Here is an 18,718-nt window from a genome sequence, read left to right on the forward strand (position 1 = left end):
AAGTGTCTTCTTTTGTGTTTAACAGAAAATAAAACCCTTAAACAGGGTCGGTACCACTGGATGGAGTTAATAGTGAGTGAGTTTAAATTTTGGGGTGAACTCTTTAAATTTCTTTAAGACTAAAAAGTCAAAGATTTGGAGACTTTAAGATTTGACTTTTTTTTTCTGTAGACATTTTTAATAAAGTAGGCATTGGAAAGACATGAGGGTGAGTAAATGATAACAGAACTTGCCTTTTTATTTTTGAAACTCAGCAAGGCTCCATTTGTTTGGTCAAAAATACAATAAATATAGTTACAGAATCGGGTGGCATGGTGGCTCAGTGGTTAGCACTGTCACCTCACAGCTAGAAGGCTGCTAGTTCGAGTCCCGGCTGGACCAGTTTTTGTTTCTGTTTGGATGTTTGCATGTTTCCTCCGGGTGCTCTGGTTTCCCCCACAGTCCAAAGACGTGCACTATAGGTGAATTGGATTAACTAAATTAGACATAGTGTATGTGTCAATGAGTGTTTATATGTGTTTCCCAGTACTAGGTTGTGGCTGGAAGGGTAAAACAATGCTGGAATATTTGGTGGTTTATTCCGCTGTGCAACCCTTGTTAAATAAAGGACTATGCAGAAGGAAAATGTATAAATGAATGACTGTACAGAATTATTGTCAAACAACTGAATATAATGACCCAAAATGCAATTTATTCTGGTTTTGTCAGTCTTCAGTGTCCTATATCCTTCAGAAATGATCATAATATGCTGGTTTGCTGCCCAAGAAACATTTCTGAATATCAATGTTGAAAGCTGTGATGAATTACCATTCAAATGTACCATTTATAATATTACTATTAAAAAAATTCTTGATGTGAACTTCATATTAATCAAATAATCCTGAAATGTAAAATCAAAAATCACAGGTTCAAAAATATGAAGCTTCCCAGCACTGGGTTGCAGCTGGAAGGGAATCCTCTGCGTAAAACATATGCTGGAATAGTTGGTGGTTTATTCCGCTGTGGCGACCCCTGATAAATAAGGGACTAAACCAAAGAAGAATAAATAAATAAATAAATAAATAAATAAATAAATAAATAAATGAATGAATGAATGAATGAATGAATGAATGAATGAATGAAAAGTATGAAGCAGGAAAAATGTTTTAATATTGATGATCATAATAAGAACCATTATTAATGATTAAGCACCAAAGATATTAGATAATAGTGGAACATCAAATCACTATTAGAGTGGTTTTTCTGAAGGATCATATGACACCAAAGATTGGAAATATAAGTGCATATTACAACAGAGAACCGTTTTTGAAATAATAATATTACTACACAATATTTAAATGTTTAATATCAAATATCACATAAGAAGAAGTCACTTTATTCCCATATCAAATATCACATTTGCAACAAACACATGATCAAATATCAGTCTGACGCAGGGGTTTGGATGCAACCTTTATCAGATTGAAAGATTTGCAAAACATCACTATTGTAAACGCGATGGTAAACAGTGATAGTGTTTTCCACACCTTTGTTTAGTCTGATGAAGGCTCCATGTTTTCCATACCTAAATTCACCCTCGGGCTGAAAGTGAAAGGAATGAAAAGGAAAGTGGAGTTGAAGCGATGCACCTCTAGGGATTCTGGGATTGTTTCCACTGAATGTTCAGCACACATATTGATGTCAACAGTGGCGTCAGAATCAATATTTTATCCAGAGAGCCGCAATGGGCGCCGGGTTTTATCTTGCTTTAATGACACCCGCGTGTGTAACAGAATGAGGATTGTTTTCAGCGGCTCTGCTTCTGTTTTTAACCAGGACGTGAGAATCAGCCTTAATGTGCTCAATGATACAATCAGTGTTAGATAAGACCTGTGTACAGGGAAAACGCTAAATGGTGAAAGCCGGAAATTATATAGGATGAAAAAGGCAGGCTGGATAAAAGCAGTTCAGTCATTCAGATGTTTTGTTCATTCATGTTTTTGTGATTTGATACATCAATTTAGTATGAAAAAAGGATAATTTTTATATGAAAAGATGTTGGCAGATTTGTATATTTTAAGATAAATTATACATGAAGTTTATTGTGATCAAATAAATTCACTATTTTTTAAGAAGTCAAAATTTTTTTCATGCAATGATACTGGAAATTGAGCAAAAGTCATATTTTACGCTTTTAAAAAATGCTGTATTTTAATCTTGCATTGGTTATAGAACACTCAAAACAATCATGTTGAAAATAATGACAAATGTTGCTAAATTAAAATGTTAGAATTACACACTGGCCACTTTATTAGGTACATCGTACTAGTACCAGGTGGACCCCCTTTTGCCTTCAGAAGTGCCTTAACCCTTCGTGGCATAGATTCAACAAAGTACTGGAAATATTCCTCAGAGATTTTGTTCCATATTGACATACTGTATAGCATCATGCAGTTGCTACAGATTTGTCGGCTGCACATCCATGATGCGAATTCCCCATTCCACCACATCCCAAAGGTGATTGGATTGAGATCTGGTGACTATGGAGGCCATTTCAGTACAGTGAACTCATTGTCATGTTCAAGAAACCAGTCTGAGCTGATTTGCACTTTATGACATGGCGCATTATCCTGTTGAGTTTCATGCTTTCATGTTGTTGACGCCAAATTCTGACCCTACTATCTATCTAGAAATCGAGACTCATGAGACCAAGCAACATTTTTTCTATCTTCTTGTCCTATTTTGGCCTGTGCAAAATATAGCCTCAGTTTTTTGTTTTCAGCTGACAGGAGTGGCACCCGGTGTGGTCTTCTGCTACTGTAGCCCGTTCGTCTCAAGGTTTGATGTGTTGTGCGTTCAGAGGTGCTCTTCTGCATACCTCAGTTTTATTGAGTGCTTTTTTGAGTTACTGTTGCCTCTCTATCAGCTGGAAGTTGGAACAAGTCTGGCCATTCTCCTCTGACCTCTGGGATCAACAAGCCATTTGCGCCCACAGAACTGCCGCTCCCTAGATGTTCTCTCTTTTTCGGACCATTCTCTATAAACACTAGGGATGGTTGTGCGTGAAAATCTCAGTAGATCAGAAATTGGCCTTTTAGAAGAGTTTATGAATAAATTATGAAAGATAAAATAGGAAAATATATTAAAAGATGTTGTTTTAAATATTTCATTGGTCATGGTATTCTCAAAAAAAAAAAAAAGATTTTGTGTTTTAAAAAAAACAAAAAGGAACAAAGAAAATATGACATATTTTAAACGTAAAAATATTTGCAAATGTTACCAAACTAGCATGTTTGAATAATTTATGGATGAATGTTGAAAAAAAAATGTATATATATATAAATGTTGTTTTTTTATTTTTCTATTGGTCGTAGTATCCTAAAAAAATCATGTTGTGCTTTTCAAAAAAGCTAAAAAAAAAAAAAAAAAAAAAACAGTGAGAGAAATATATTCATCATTAATTAAACGACACATTGTCAAGTTAGCATGTTAGAATACTTTATTAATGAATGATAAAAAAATATAATAAATTCTTCTTTTACATTTTCTAAATGTCATAGAATCCTATGAAATCATATAATGGATTCAATAAAAAATAAATAGGACAGATGATTCAACATTGAAAATAGTTACAAATGTCACTAAATTAGCAGGTTAGAATTATTTGTAAATGAATTATGAAAAAAAGGGGAAAAGAGAATGAATAAACCTTAAAGTTCAGCTTTGAATAAGGCAAACTAATTATATGATCAAATTGATTCAAGCATAGACTACAATCACAAGAGTTATTTTGAAATAATATTTCACAATATATCTGTTTGTATTTTTAATTAAAATAATGCATAATTTGTGAGAATAAGACAGACGCTCAAATAAGAATATTATAATAATAGCAAAAACAAATGAATGAATTAATGTTTAGTAGATCATTTCAATAAAGTCCAGCTTTTTTTCTTCAGTTTTTTAATTGATACTGACTTTTGTGCTATAGTTTTTGCAATATTTTTCTAGTTAGCTGTAAATGCTGGTCAGTGATGAAGATAATTTAATTAGATGTCATATTTAAGTCATGAAATTTAAATGATTTCTTTTTTGAATTATAAATGGTTCTGTAATTTAAATGAATCCATCTATACTAATTTAAAAACTGTACAATTTTAATGACCATTGAAGTGTGCTATTTGCATTTTGTAAAATTTCATCTTTATCTTTTTTTCTTTTAAAAAAAGACAATGAATTTATCACTAGTATAACCTTTTAAGATGATCGAACACACTGATCAGTTTGATTAGCAGCTTATTTAATTGTTCATCTCCCTCAGTTGTCCAGCAGAGGTCACTGTTGTTTTTGTGCTTGGACACAAAAGCGGTTCACTCAAGATATGAGTGAGTAATAGCAAAGAGTAGACTTATTTCTGTTTTTCAAGCCACCGCTCTATTGAATTGTATTCTGTAATTTGGGAACAGGACGTGCTGTGAGGCTCAGATGGACAGTCTGTACCAAAGTCTTTGTTTCTGCCCCATTAAAATGTCAGCTGTCATTCAAACCCCCAGCTGCTGATTAACCACACAGTCGTGAGTCAGCATTAAATTAAATCACGGCCAATTTGCATTTAATGACAGATGATTTGCACAGTTGCTGAGGATAAATATCACCATTACATAAGATCAGACTACTCGTATGTTGCTGAGGTTAAAGCTTGTTTTCTAGCATCACCGTACAGAATAATATATAAAATACACTCCCTCCTTCTGCCATTGGCCAGTCATACAGATGATCCCCTTTTAAAAAAATTGATAAAGCAAATGATGTCGTGTCAGACTGCGGATGCTGATTTTTACATGTTACTTTTCTTTGTAAAAATGCTTAATTAAAAGAAGTATTGCATTAAGAAAATTATAAACTTATACAATAAAAAATATATAATAATACAAATTTGTAATGATCTAATAACATTAAGTAGAATTGTAAATTTTAGAATAAATGATAATAAAAATAAATATTGAATTTATCTCCTAGATTTCATGACTTATAGTAAAAAAGTTTGTGTGTGTGTGTGTGTGTGTGTGTGTGTGTGTGTGTGTGTGTGTGTGTGTGTGTGTGTGTTTGTGTGTTTGTGTGTGTATGCAATATCACAAGAGTAGCAGTGTGATATGGCTGTACTGTATATACATTAAAGCCAATGCACCAACTCACGCCTCCCACTGTGGCGATTTACAGCCTTATTGCGCTGCTAACAGTTTGATGGCATAATTTTAATATATCAGTAACACTTTCTTTTGATGGTTTATTTGAGTATTATTAGACTGTCTGCTTAAGCTCTGTTAATAATGCTCCTTCAACAGACATGTAACTGACTATACAGTAAGAAACTTTGCAAGTACAAGTCAACTTACACTAACCCTAACACTAATCCCAATTTAACAGTCTACTTATAATCTAATGAGAATTAGCTGGCATGTAGATGCAATGTAACTTAAATTCAGCAAACATACCATCTAAATAAAGTGTCATCAGAAAATCAAATTCGGAGATTCCAAAAAGGCTTTTTGAGGAACTACTTTTTTTCCACCATTTATTTACATCTGCAGCTGACATCGGAACTGCAGAAACTATTACTAATTCACCTTCGTCATTTTATATGCTTATTTCACACGGCTGCCATTTTAAAACAGGAAAGCGAGGCTGCGGTGGGAAGAAACCCGGAAGTATAGGATCAGCACTGTAAACCTTGCAGCAACATGCTGTGTACTAAAACCCCCTAGCTGTTGCCGAGATTTCAAAATGCAGAAACGGTGTAAACATCACTCACTTTAATATCATTCATTCAGTTTAATTTAAACAATTAAAAGCATTAGGCCTCAAGCAACATTACGCTCTTTCAGAGTAATACATCCAAGTGTCTTCCTAGGCTTCAGTTCATGGCAGCAGGTAAACACCGTAATGGCGCTTCCCTTCTTCAGCCTATGTAACCTGGTGTAATAGTATCTGGATGCAGCCTTTATGATGCAAGCTGAGGTTGCATCACTCAGCGATGCAATATCAGACTCAATGCACTCAAATGGAGGTAGTGACATCACTGTGTGGGGTAGGGATAGGGGTGGGGTTAGGTAAGCCCATTAAAAAGCATTGGATGCAGCCCAGATTGCACTGCACCAGGTCTGCATCCAGACCCCTCTTACCTGGTGAGCGATAAAACAATGCAGTCCTCTGTAGCACACCCTCCTGTTGTCTGTTATAGTGTTGTTTCAATACTGAAGTTTTAAAAACGTCCAGTTCCCACTAACATTTAAGCGCTGCTGAGCGCGCTCATAAACGCTGCTGATTAGCTATAGTATTCACCAGTGCTCAAAAGAAATGACTGTGATTGGCTGTGAAGGTGATCAGCTCACCACTTTTCACCGAGTGCAAACACAGATACACGGACATTGGAGCTTTTAAAGTCGTGAAGATCAGTCGATTCGTCAGTGGATCGCTTGTCTGTGTTTGTGCTCGGTAAACATCGGTGAAGTGTGGTGAACTGATGACCTTCACGGCCAATCACAGTCATTTCTGTTAAGTGTGTGAACACAATGGCAAATCAGCACTGTTTAAGAATGCCATCAACAGTGCCTCAAATGTTAACGAGGAATTGGCGTTGTTTTAATTTTATTACAGTACCGAAATTCAGTATTGTGTCAGGTCAAATATAGTGAAAGAATCAGTTCATTAACTTGAGTTTGATGAATAGCATCAAAAACCTGTGTTTGGGAAAGAAAATGTTAGCTAACTAGTGCCATTTCCCTAAACTTAGCTGAAAATGAGGTCAAGTATCCCTTTTATTTTCACTATTTATTCAGAACAGACCTTTGAGTTGCTCGGGAGGCTGTAAAAGTATAAATTTGTGTCGATTTCTCTTTGCTGATAAGATATACAGCCCGGCACACAACAATCCTGTGTGACTTAGGCGATTCTTCTGGGTTTCTCTCGATTTTGCTGTTTAAAATGGCAACCCCATGAAATTAGTCCATAGCTAGTATTTCAATGATTCTCTAGCGTAATGTCTAAAGCTATGACAAAACTGATGATTTTGCTCACCTTGTAAGATTAACAGCATGAAATGCCATCCGTCTACAGAAACTTAGAATTTCTCGGTGGCAATCAGGATATCACAATAATTAACCCCGAAAAAAACCAAAGCAACGCAAACACTACCAGATTACTGTTGTTTTTGCAATAAGGAAAAATGCTTAACACATGTAGGCATTTCTTCTTTCTTTCTGTTTATTGAACTAGTCTGCAGTAATGAAAACATGAGACTCGTTAGAAGCAATCAGATGGCCAACCAAAAAATAACTCTGGGTTATACAAAGAGTGTCCAACACAAAATACACACATTCCAGATATATGAGTCCCATCTTACACTACAATTAGTATGGTTTAAATACAGCTCTACAACATACAAAAGAGAGAGATCAACTTAGAAAGTCACTTACCACTTTAATAATGATTTGATCAGTTGTAGTTTGAAATTTTGTTGAGTTTTCCTCTTTTAAGGGCCTATTATGCAGTCTCTGTCGCCATCTTGTAGATAGACAACACCAACCGTCTTTGCTCCGCTCAGTATGACAGGCTGATAGAATGTGCTGTATCTCCAAAACTATAATTATTTAAAATAGGCACAATCCTTATAAATAAACTGCATATTGCAATCTAAACAACTACATTATATATATGCTGTATATATAACAAATTTAACAAATATTTTATCAATTGTAGTCAAAAACATGTATACACAATTCACACAAATAAATTTGTTAATATTGACTTCGCATATTGATTTCGGATACGATTAATCATTTGACAGCACTAAAATATATAAATAAATAGAGGCCTTCTTAATACTGAATAGCAGCTTATGCACCATATTTACTTTTAACAGGTCAGTGCCAGTGGTGTAGTGGTTAGTGCGTCAACACTTGCACTCTGGTGTTCGACCCAAGTTTGATTCCCGCCTTGTGGTCCTATGCCGATTCTTCCCATCTCTCTGCTCCCTACACTTTTCTGTCAAGACTCTCTACTGTCCTATCAATTGAAAAAGAAAAAACAAAACTATTATAAACAGTAAATACATAATTAATTAAAATGTAATAAATTACTCTTAAACATAATAATACATTATATACTATACAACATTTTACTATTATTTTTATTATGAAATAACGAATAAAAAAACTTTAATGTATAATAATTAATTGCTCTTTTTCCTCAAAATAACAAGCATACTATTTACGTCTCCACAGTAGCATGTATAATAATCATTAGTGACATCATCCTACTAGTCTGTACATTATCGGCAAACACATTAGCTAAACCTTCCCAGAATGCTTAACATCGTTGGTTTGTCCTTGTCTGGTGCTCAATGACATTCTTTGTCTCTTCTGGCATTATATATATCTTTCAACATCCTGATGAATGAACAGTCCAGTGACCCTAAAGCCTGCACCTCTTCACCCTTCTCTTGTGAGGATGACAAAGATGGAGGCCAAACGGTGGTCATGGAAACTGGGCCTCATTAGCAGCAGCTGTAGTTAGTTTTAAGCCCTTAAGATTCTCCTCACGTCTGTAATTTAGTTGGACTTGGTGTTAAATAACACTTATCAAATGCTTTACTCTCGGCCGCGCTTGAAAGACAGACGCAGTGCTTCATCAACACGCAAGACGTCCTCCTGTCCATCCATGGACGCCTTTCTGATAAAATGGCTAATTGGACAAATTGGACCAATCCCATAATTTGGGTTTTGATTACTTCTTTGACTTTATAATGGGGTAATTTGACTCACTTATGCTGAAGGAGGGTTTATAAATGTTGTCAAATCTGTTTAGCTATGAATCTTTGCTGTCACCAGACTGTTGAAACTCATTAATGTGTAAGTGCCTCAGAGGCACGTCCTAAAAGCTGAATATTCAGTCGAATTATTAAGATTTGACTTTTAAGTAAAGTGTGTACACTCTCAGGAATAAAGGTACAGGAGCTGTCTCTGGGACAGTGCCTTTTCTAAAGATACATAATTGTCCCTGAGGGGTCCATGATGGGACCTCAAAGATACTTTTTAGGCACATTTGGGTACTAAAATGCACCTTTGAGTTACCACTGTGAACTCTTAGGATACAAATATGTATGTGAAACCTGTACCTTTATTTCTAATTGTATATGGAAACTCGTTTCTGGCACTGAATAAAACATTAAAGGCCTAATGAACTGGAAGTTGCTAAAGCTTTATTTCAGTATGTTGATGTACTTCCAACTGACACTGAATATTGAGTAGGGGGCAGAGCTTTTTGTGCATCATTTACTCATGGCAAACTAATGGTAAGAATGGTTTGGTTAAGAATATTGTGGCTGAAGCCATCAAACTGACATCAGCAGAGAATGCACAAGCAAATGGTCAAATTTTAATGAAAATTACCAAACCAAACTTTTTATTTGCTGTGGATTAACTTATACGGATTCATTGTTCACTTAAAGAATAACAATGTGCGCTAGCAAAATGAACATAACACATTTTGATTTCACAAAGACTTTTAAAAATGGTCAATTGTGACTCTTAATATCATACTTTTTTATGACAGTTGCATGTTTATATCATAATTCAGCTTTTTTTCAGAATAGTGTGATATGAACAGTGCTGAGGAGTAATGAAATAACGGTTATACATATGTAAAATACAAATTGAGTAACTGTATTTTATTATAATAACATTTTAAATAGGTGGTAATATAATTACAGTTACATGCGAAAAATATTTTCAGGTGATTCCAAATCATGGCTTTGAATTTTACAACCCAGCTCATTGGAAATTTATGCCCATGACTGCATTTTTGAGAACCGACAAGTATGTACCGTGAACTACTTTGTCTTGCAGTTTTTGTTTTCACAAATCCACCACAAGAGGGCGCATGTAGATTTTTTTTTGACAATTTCATTGTATTATATTTCATTATATTACTAGGGCATGTTTTCTCATATGTGCCATTTATCTTAAAGCCACCAGAGGCCGTTTTATTAATTTATGCAAATACTAACGTCCTTCTAGTGCATGTCAGTGAGAAAAGCCATTCAGTTTGTTATTTTTCATAATGTATCAGCTTGATATCCACTGACCTACAAAACTAGAAGCGAAAACCCATGGCGATTTCATGCAAGTACTGCATGCTGGTACTGCAGCAAAGTTTTTTTGACTATTATGCCAGAATGAGAGTAAAGTTCCAAGCATACTTGCCAACACTCCTGTTTTTCACCGAAAGTTTCTCGTATTTCAGACCCATCTCCCACCACTCTCCATTTATGTCTCCCAGAAAACTCCCATATTTCCCAGACTTTTGGTACAGTCTGTAACACCCCCAGGTTGCCAACTTTGGTATAGTGTTCGATTGTAGCAGCCCCCAAAACCGGGTTCATAGTACAATTTCTAACACCTCCTCACCCCGGATTCAAATCCACACCCCCCACAAGCCAAACCTTTTTTTTTCTTTTTTTTTTTTTTTGTGAGATGCTAATGGTCTTATCTGATTCAGTGATTTATACTAAGCTAAAAGTGCTCTCGCCAGACCCGGAGATTTAAAACTGGTAAAACTCAACTGTTTAGCTCTTGTAAAAAGTGGAGCGTTCCTTTAACCAGTAAGGCAAGTGATTCTCCATTAAGAAAAACAAACAAAACGATGTGCTGTTCACTTAAAGATCCCGTGAAGTGCTTTAAAAGAGAGAATGGGACATAGTGTAGCTCCTCCCCTTTAAAAAATAGAAAACAGTCAATAGTGTCGGCGAAATAATTGTGGCTAGCGTGCTGACATATGGTAGCACATCAGGGCGTCCTGAGTTTGAATCCTTGCTCAAGGACATTTCCAAACCCTACCCCCCTCTTTCTCTCTCCAACTTCGCTTCCTGTCTCGTTACTGTCCCATCTAATGAAGGTAGAAAGACCAAAAATAAATCTTAAAAAACAAAACAAAAAAAACAGGCAATAGCGTTTTTTTTATCACCACTCTGCCAGTGGGAGTGTTTGAGCTTAAGTGCATCAAAGGAAAAGCAAGGGTTTGATAGATACTATAGAGTGTTTGATTGGTTTTAATTATGATAATAATAATGAGAAAATAGTATGAGGTGATGTGACTAAAACCGTTGATCCATTTTGGCGGAAGCGACAAACTACAATCTTTACATGTTTATATCAGTTTTAAACCTCTTAACAAAATTTCAAACTGTCTTGGTGTGCACTACCTTATAGATATCTTAAAAACAAACAATATTTATGCAAACATCTAAAGAACTTTATTTTAATTTAACAGGACCATAAACGTGCTCATCATCATGAAAATCAATGGATGACACAGAAAGCCATTTGCGGAATAAATTCCTCTCATGGAAATACAGAGTATCTTACTCACAAATTTGAGAAAGGAAGCAACATCTCATTACAGTGTAATCCGTATATATGCCTACCCGCAACAAAGCATTTATTAGCATCGAAGGATTCAGCATTAAATCTGAAAAAGCATGAGACAGCTAGTTCATGATCAGATTCGTTGTAAACAGAATTTGAGTCAATCCTAAAGTGATTATTTCTTTTTGTTTTTTTCTGTCTGTTTAACAAAACAAGTGTGAATGATTCACAAACTGGATAGATTTGGGGTGTGTTCCACAAAAGCTTTGTTAGTCAACTGTGCTTGGTAAATTACATCAAGCGGTAATGACATTACTTGCGACTTTACCTGTAGTTGCTTTGTCTGTCAATTTCGACTCAGCAATTCTTTTGAGAATATTATCAGTGAAGTAAGCATTGAAAGTTAGCTCTATTCATTAAACAAATCTTTTATGAAATTTTTACTGAGTTTTATTCTTTTTAAAGCTTGTAATGCAGCATGAAACATACAATTCCATTCATTTGTGTTACAAAGCTTTAATATTTAAAGGTATTTTGATTAAATTACTAGACCCGAGAAATCTAAAGGAATACATTACTAGTTACTTTTTAAAGCATATGATGATTTTAAAATTTGTAGTAAAATACAGTTTGAAAGTAACATTCCCAGACCTGGATATAAGCTCATATATGTTGGTTAATACGGAATTGCAAGATATATATATATATATATATATATATATATATATATATATATATATATATATATATATATATATATATATATATATATATATATATATATATATTTATATATATATATATATATATATATACTTCTATTTTCTAGTTATAAAGAATTAAACGAGAATAGGCAGAACTGTTATATACTTGTAACTGGGGGAAAAACATAGTTATAAAAAAAAAAACAACAACAAAAAAACACAATTTTTACTTATGTACTAGGATTTTTTTCCCTACCCTTATGTGAAATGAAATCAGATCTGTTGGTTATTAATAATAGAATAAAAAAGACTTGAATTGTGAAAGACTTGCAATTGTGTAGTTTTGTGTAGAATTATAAGAAGATTTTGTCAGAATAGGTTGATTTAAACCCAATATTCTCACATTTCTCCTTGCAAATCTGACTTCTTTCTTCAAAATAGTAAGAGATCAGAGGTCTTTAAAAAGCCTTTAGATGTTTTATTAATAAATAAAAACAAATAATTATAAGTTAAGTGCTAAATTATTGCATTTTGTAATGTGAATGGGCGCTGACTAAGGAAGTGCCGATCCAAATACAGGTTTATTGAGAATAGTCAGGCAAGCAACGGTCACAATCAGGAGCAAACAGATGTATGTAGGCAAATCCAGAGTTGTAGTCGAATACATAGGCAGGCAGCAGACAAAAATAAACAAACAAAACAAAGCGAGGGTCCACAACACGGGAAGGCAAGGAAAACATGTTGTTCACAATACTGTACAACAAGACTCAGCAAAGTTTGTATGATTTTGTGCTGTATTCACCTTATTCTTTGTGTATGAGGGGGTGCAGTCATTTATATCTTTTTGGCTTAAGACTTCCGATCTCTTTTACTTCCATTTAATTTTTAGACGTTGAAAACAGCTCGTTCTGCTGCTTGATGTTACAAACTGATATTTTCTTATTATATGATTCTGCTTTGTCTGTATAATCAACCAAACACTTGTTTGTAGAGCAAGTAGTTTGATTGTTTTCTGCGGTTCATTATTCCAATTCATTTCTCCCATAGCCAGCTAAATCGAAGGTTCTAAAACAATCGCAAAAACGAGTGCACTTAAGCATTAAAGAATAAGGTCAATAAAAAGTCCAACTAATCAGTCTTTGAGCAGAAAGGGTTTGGAACCGGTGTGTGTGTGTGTGTGTGTGACTGGATCTCATAGTCTATATAATTGCGGGTTTGTAGTTCTATGTGATATGTGTGTTTGCTAGCTATCTGCCAGGATTAGATCGCTGGTGATTGTGACACAGTTACTGCATTTTCTGTTGTCTTATTATTATTATTTTGTGGTACCGGTATTGTGATATTTTAGTCAGGTATTGTATCAGCAACATAAATTTGGTATTATGCCAATTATACAATATAAAAGAACTGGTCACCATTATAATATATAGTACTGATAACATCGTTTGCATCTCAGAGTTCCCTATGGTGTGTGGAAATGCTGCAAACGCATCAAAGCAGATGGCACGAGTAGATGTGACCATAATGTGAAAATAATGTTATGTTGTCAAGCCAGAGAACCACTGGAATCTGTCATTAGGGACCAGTGAAGGAACATATTCAATTGGACACACACACACACACACACACACACACACACACACATGCTGCACCCATCAGTTCAGGTTTCATTCTGCTACAGTCACCATCTTTTTCATAGTTAACAAAAGTTAACTATGGAAACAAAAGTTAAGTCTATGTGTTTGACAAGTGAGATTACATAAGAGTTTAAGACTGCTGCTGCGTGTTGTTCATACTTAGACTGACACCTGGGTAACAAATGAGAATCTCTGAATGGCACATGCTGAGCTTTTCACTGGAGTTTTTTTGTAAGTTTGTCTGTGGAACACAGATTCTGAGTTCAGTAATTGGGCTGTTTTTGAAGGAGAATTGACTGTGATTTATGTTTCTAGTGTGCTTAATTCTTGGCATTTAATAACTGTTGTAAGTGTTGGACTAACATGGTTTACCAGAACATGGTAATATTATGGTATAGGCCTGTTAAAGGATAGTGCACCCAAATTTTTTTTTTAAATCTGCTCATTGCTCATCAATCCTCAAGCCATTCAAATTTTTTCAAAATCATTTTTCTCAAGAGGAACACAAAAGATTATTTTTAGCTCATTATTTAAATAAAAAAAGCAAGTCATTGGTTACGACACAAAATCATTTTTAGAAGTAGCATTGTTATACTGTACACAAAAAATGTAATGGTATTTTGCTTAATTTGCATAGAACTGATGCATTACATGTTCAGAGAAGTAGAATATCAGAAATAACGTTTGTATAACTTAATGGAAATGTTAATATGTTTAATAAATATTTTTATTATCTTGATGAGAGAGCCTGAGCCAGAATGTAAATGTAAATATTGTGGTAAATAAATCTGTAATTATTGTAATTACATATATGCCATTAATATGTAAATTGCAAAGACACTTTAAAAAAAATCATTTGTACCTGTATATCTACAAATTGTCATTCTTAAATTCTCAAATAATATAATTTAATAATATACATGTAATTTCACAAAAATAAATATGTAAAATACACTCACCGGCCACTTTATTAGGTACACCTGTTGAACTGCTCGTTAACGTAAACTTCTAATCTGTAAATAACCACTCGTTACAACCAAGATATGCAGAAGAGCATCTCTGAATGCACAACATGTCCAACTTTGAGACAGATGGGCTACAGCAGCAGTAGACCACACCAGGTGCCACTCGTGTTAGCTAAGAACAGGAAACTGAGGCTACAATTTGCACAGGCTAACCAAAATTGGACAATAGAACATTGGAAGACCGTTGCCTTGTCTGATGAGTCTTGATTTCTTTTGCGACATTCAGATGATAGGGTCAGTATTTAGTGTCAACAACATAAAAGCATGGATCCATCCTGCCTTGTATCAACCATTCAGGCTGGTGGTGTAATGGTGTGGGGTATGTTTTCCTGACATACTTTGGTATCAACTGAGCATCGTGTCAATGCTGAAGTTCTGAAGACAAAATGGGGTCCAACCCGTTACTAGTAAGGTGTACCTAATAAAGTGGCCGGTGAGTGTATGTATTTTTATTAATTAACGAAAATGTTGATATTTTAAGTTTAATATGAATTGTTATTACTAGCAGTAACTTTGAAAATAATGATGATTATTATAATAATAATAATAATAATAATAATCTATGTTCTCCCTGCGTTTGTGTGGGTTTCCGCCGGGTGCTCCGGTTTCCCCCACAGTCCAAAGACATGCGGTATAGGTGAAATGGGAAGGCTAAATTGTCCGTAGTGTATGAGTGTGTTTGTGAATCTGTGTGTGGATGTTTCCCATAGATGGGTTGCGGCTGTAAGGGCATCCACTGCGTAAAAAAACTTGCTGGATAAGTTGGCGGTTCATTCCGCTCTGGCGACCCCGGATTAATAAAGGAACTAAGCCGACAAGAAAATGAACGAATGAATAATAATAATAGGAATTAAAGAATAAAACAAAATGTAATCATAATTTTAAAATTATATAAATGACACTTTTTAAAAAGAACAAATAATAATAATAATGATAACCTGTGGGGCATAAAACTGACATAAAACTGTCTGTTATTTAAAAACTAAACTACTTTCAAAAAGCACTATACTAAGTTTTGCCTAGTATTTAAGAAGGCATTCATTTAAACTTGTCACTTTAACCTTGTGCATTTCTAAAATAATGCACTACTTAAGTCACCAGTGTTGATTCACTTCCCAAATTAGCTTCATAAACATAAGTCTGGTTTCATTTACTTAATGCTTGAGGTTTTATCAGGACATCATTAAAATTTGTCACAGATACAAGAGCAGTGTCTTGTAGCTATAAAAGCGAATTCATAAATGTTTATTCGGCGTCTGCTTCAGAGGAGGTTCGCTTCACAACAGTCTCAGAGGGACAGACAATAGCAGCAATGTCTTCATGCAGATTTAATTGTAAACTGAGCAGACGGAGCCATCTATGAGTAGATCAGTGGATGAATAGCTACAAATGATGCCCACCAGCTGATGCCACGGAGAAACCAAACACCAAACCTAGCATACGGTGCATATGTGTGTTTTCATGAGCCAATGCTCTGCTAGATCTCTTATACTTTTACAGTTAAATGTTCTTTGAGGTGAATGTTGAATGTTTGGCCATTATGTGGTACAATGGTAGATTTATTTATTTATTTTTTTTACACTGTGTTCATTATGGTGAAATTGTTGCAGACGTGACTCACCGGAGAAGCAGTGGGAAGATGTTTAATCAGAGCTGTTCAAATGAGAATTGAGAGGAAGTGAGAGGATGTGCTGATTAAAATCTGGCATAATGGTTATCCATGTACAGTCATAATTTATTTTTATTTCCTCTTCTTGTCATTTTCTCTTTAATACAGTACCAGACTCTTAATTTTACAGTTAGGTTCTATGGCAGCAGAGTATAGTGTGTGTGCATAAATACATACACCAACTATGCTTAGTGTGTTTTTAGAGCTGAGCTGCTTATTTTGATTTTCTTAGACATTTCAAGCATTGCGCAAAGGCTTACACATTGTTGAATTTTTGACAATTTTCAAACATTTGTCTTCAAAAACCATTCCTTTTGCTGAAACACAGAGAATGTTGTTGCCAAATTAAGATTCAAATCATCCCAGAGTGGATGAAAAATTTCACAACAGCACACAAGGGTTAAGCAAATGTCATTTTTACCACATTCTTTGTTGTTATTCCTTACAATTCTGCTGTTTTCTACACTCAAAATGTGTATGGTTAAATATAACATTTGTGGGTTCGAGCAGCAATTTTATGTGAAGTTTCTTGTTAAATCCCTAAATGCAAATATCTTAAGAGTATGTAAACCCTCCTGTATATTTTAAATCCAGAAAAGTTTCAAGATACTGCATAATTTGTATTCCTTAACCCTTGTGTACTGTTCAAATCGACTACCCTTTTGTTATGTTGGCGGCTGTTTTTGCCCCATTGACTTCCATTATAATAACTTTTTTGATTGCAAAGCCATGACAGCATATAATTAGGCAATCTTGATTGTTGGGGGTTTCCCTGTAATTGGTACTTTTCCTCATAAGTTGGCAGCCTTAACCCTTTAGATAGACCTGTGAAAAAAGGTTTGTGGCTTTTAAATGGAATTCTTTAGAGTTTAACAGCATATTATAGTGTGTGTGTGTGTGTGTGTGTGTGTGTGTGTGTGTGTGTGTGTGTGTGTGTGTGTGTGTGTGTGTGTGTGTGTGTGTGTGTGTGTGTGTGTGTTGTGTGTGTGTGTGTGTGTGTGTGTGTGTGTGTGTAAATACACTTACTATGTTTTGAGAGCTGAGCTGCTTGTTTTGATTTTCTCAGGCATATCAAGATAAGTGCGTAAAGGTCTCATATTATTGTTGAAGTTTTGACAATTTTCAAAGATTTTTCATCACAAATCATTCCTTTTGCTGAAACGCAGAGAATGTTGTGGATAAATTAAGCCTCAAAATCACCCCAGAGTGGTTGAAAACATCGCCAACATCACACCAGATTTAAATAAGTGTCATTCTTCATTTTTGCAGTCCTGCTGTTTTCTACACTCAAACGTATTTAAGAGATTTATGTATTTAAACAGTAATTTCATCTGCAATTTGAATATTCGATATTATGTGCATTTATAACAACACGTGTAGTCTTTATTTTAGCCCTACATGTATATTTAAAATAAGTGAATCCTTGATTTTAGAAGCACATACAACTGAAGATGTGTGTTGTTGTTAAGGGGTGGTTTTGCTCTTGTCCTTTTTCTCTAGTGTTGTCTTTCTCTCTGGGTGTCAGTTATCACCCGAGGTGTCTGTTTCTCTCTTTCAGGATCAGTGCTGCGTGACCATGACCGAGGGGAGACGCCGTCACTGTCGGAAGTGAAGCGCTTCCCTAGAAGTGTGGATTCGGAGAGCCTCGTTCCAGAACTCTGGAGGGACCGAGCACCTCTTAGGAAGACCATTTCTATCGATGACCGCCTTCTCCAGCAAACGCCCAGAGAACATCACAGACTCCTCAGCCGACTGGAGAGAGGCAAGAAGAAACTCAGGAACATAAATGTAAGTGTCATGACAGTGTCATTTGGGGGTTTGCTTACGAATGGGCTCAAAGCTAGAAATGTGGCCTTCATTGCGTGTGTATGTTTATGTTCTTGTGTTTAAAGTGAAGTTCAAAAATTACAAGTTTCTCACTATTAATTCACACTCAAGTGGTTCTAAACTTGAAAGATTTCCTCACCATTTAGTTAGACTCACAGGGTTTCAAACTTTTATGAATATATTTTGTATGTCAAGAATATTTTGAAGAATATTTTAAAAAAGAGCCATTGACGTCCATAGTAGCAACAAAAACAATATGGAAATCAATGGCTGCACTATTCATACATTATTCTTCAGTATTTAGTATTTTTCTTTGCATTCAACAGATAAAAGAAACTCAACAAATGGATAAAATAACAAATAACAAATGTATAATTGTAATCTTTGGGTAACCTGTCCCTTTAAGGACTGGGTTATCATTTAAAATTTAATAGTGCACATCATTAATTCAACA

The 18,718-nt window shown here is 34.9% G+C and overlaps 1 protein-coding gene across 3 annotated transcripts in view; it reads left to right on the plus strand.

Moving 5' to 3' along the window:
* Positions 1–18,718, plus strand: part of ankfn1a (ankyrin repeat and fibronectin type III domain containing 1a) — a 184,338-nt gene that overhangs the window by 16,631 nt on the left and 148,989 nt on the right. For all 3 annotated transcript variants that reach the window (XM_073918607.1, XM_073918608.1, XM_009306802.5), the window contains one exon: positions 17,996–18,225. In XM_073918607.1, coding sequence (XP_073774708.1) covers positions 17,996–18,225 — 230 coding nt within the window. The remainder of the gene's footprint in view (positions 1–17,995; positions 18,226–18,718) is intronic.

Source organism: Danio rerio, chromosome 12 (assembly GCF_049306965.1).
Source record: "Danio rerio strain Tuebingen ecotype United States chromosome 12, GRCz12tu, whole genome shotgun sequence".
Taxonomy (NCBI): domain Eukaryota; kingdom Metazoa; phylum Chordata; class Actinopteri; order Cypriniformes; family Danionidae; genus Danio; species Danio rerio.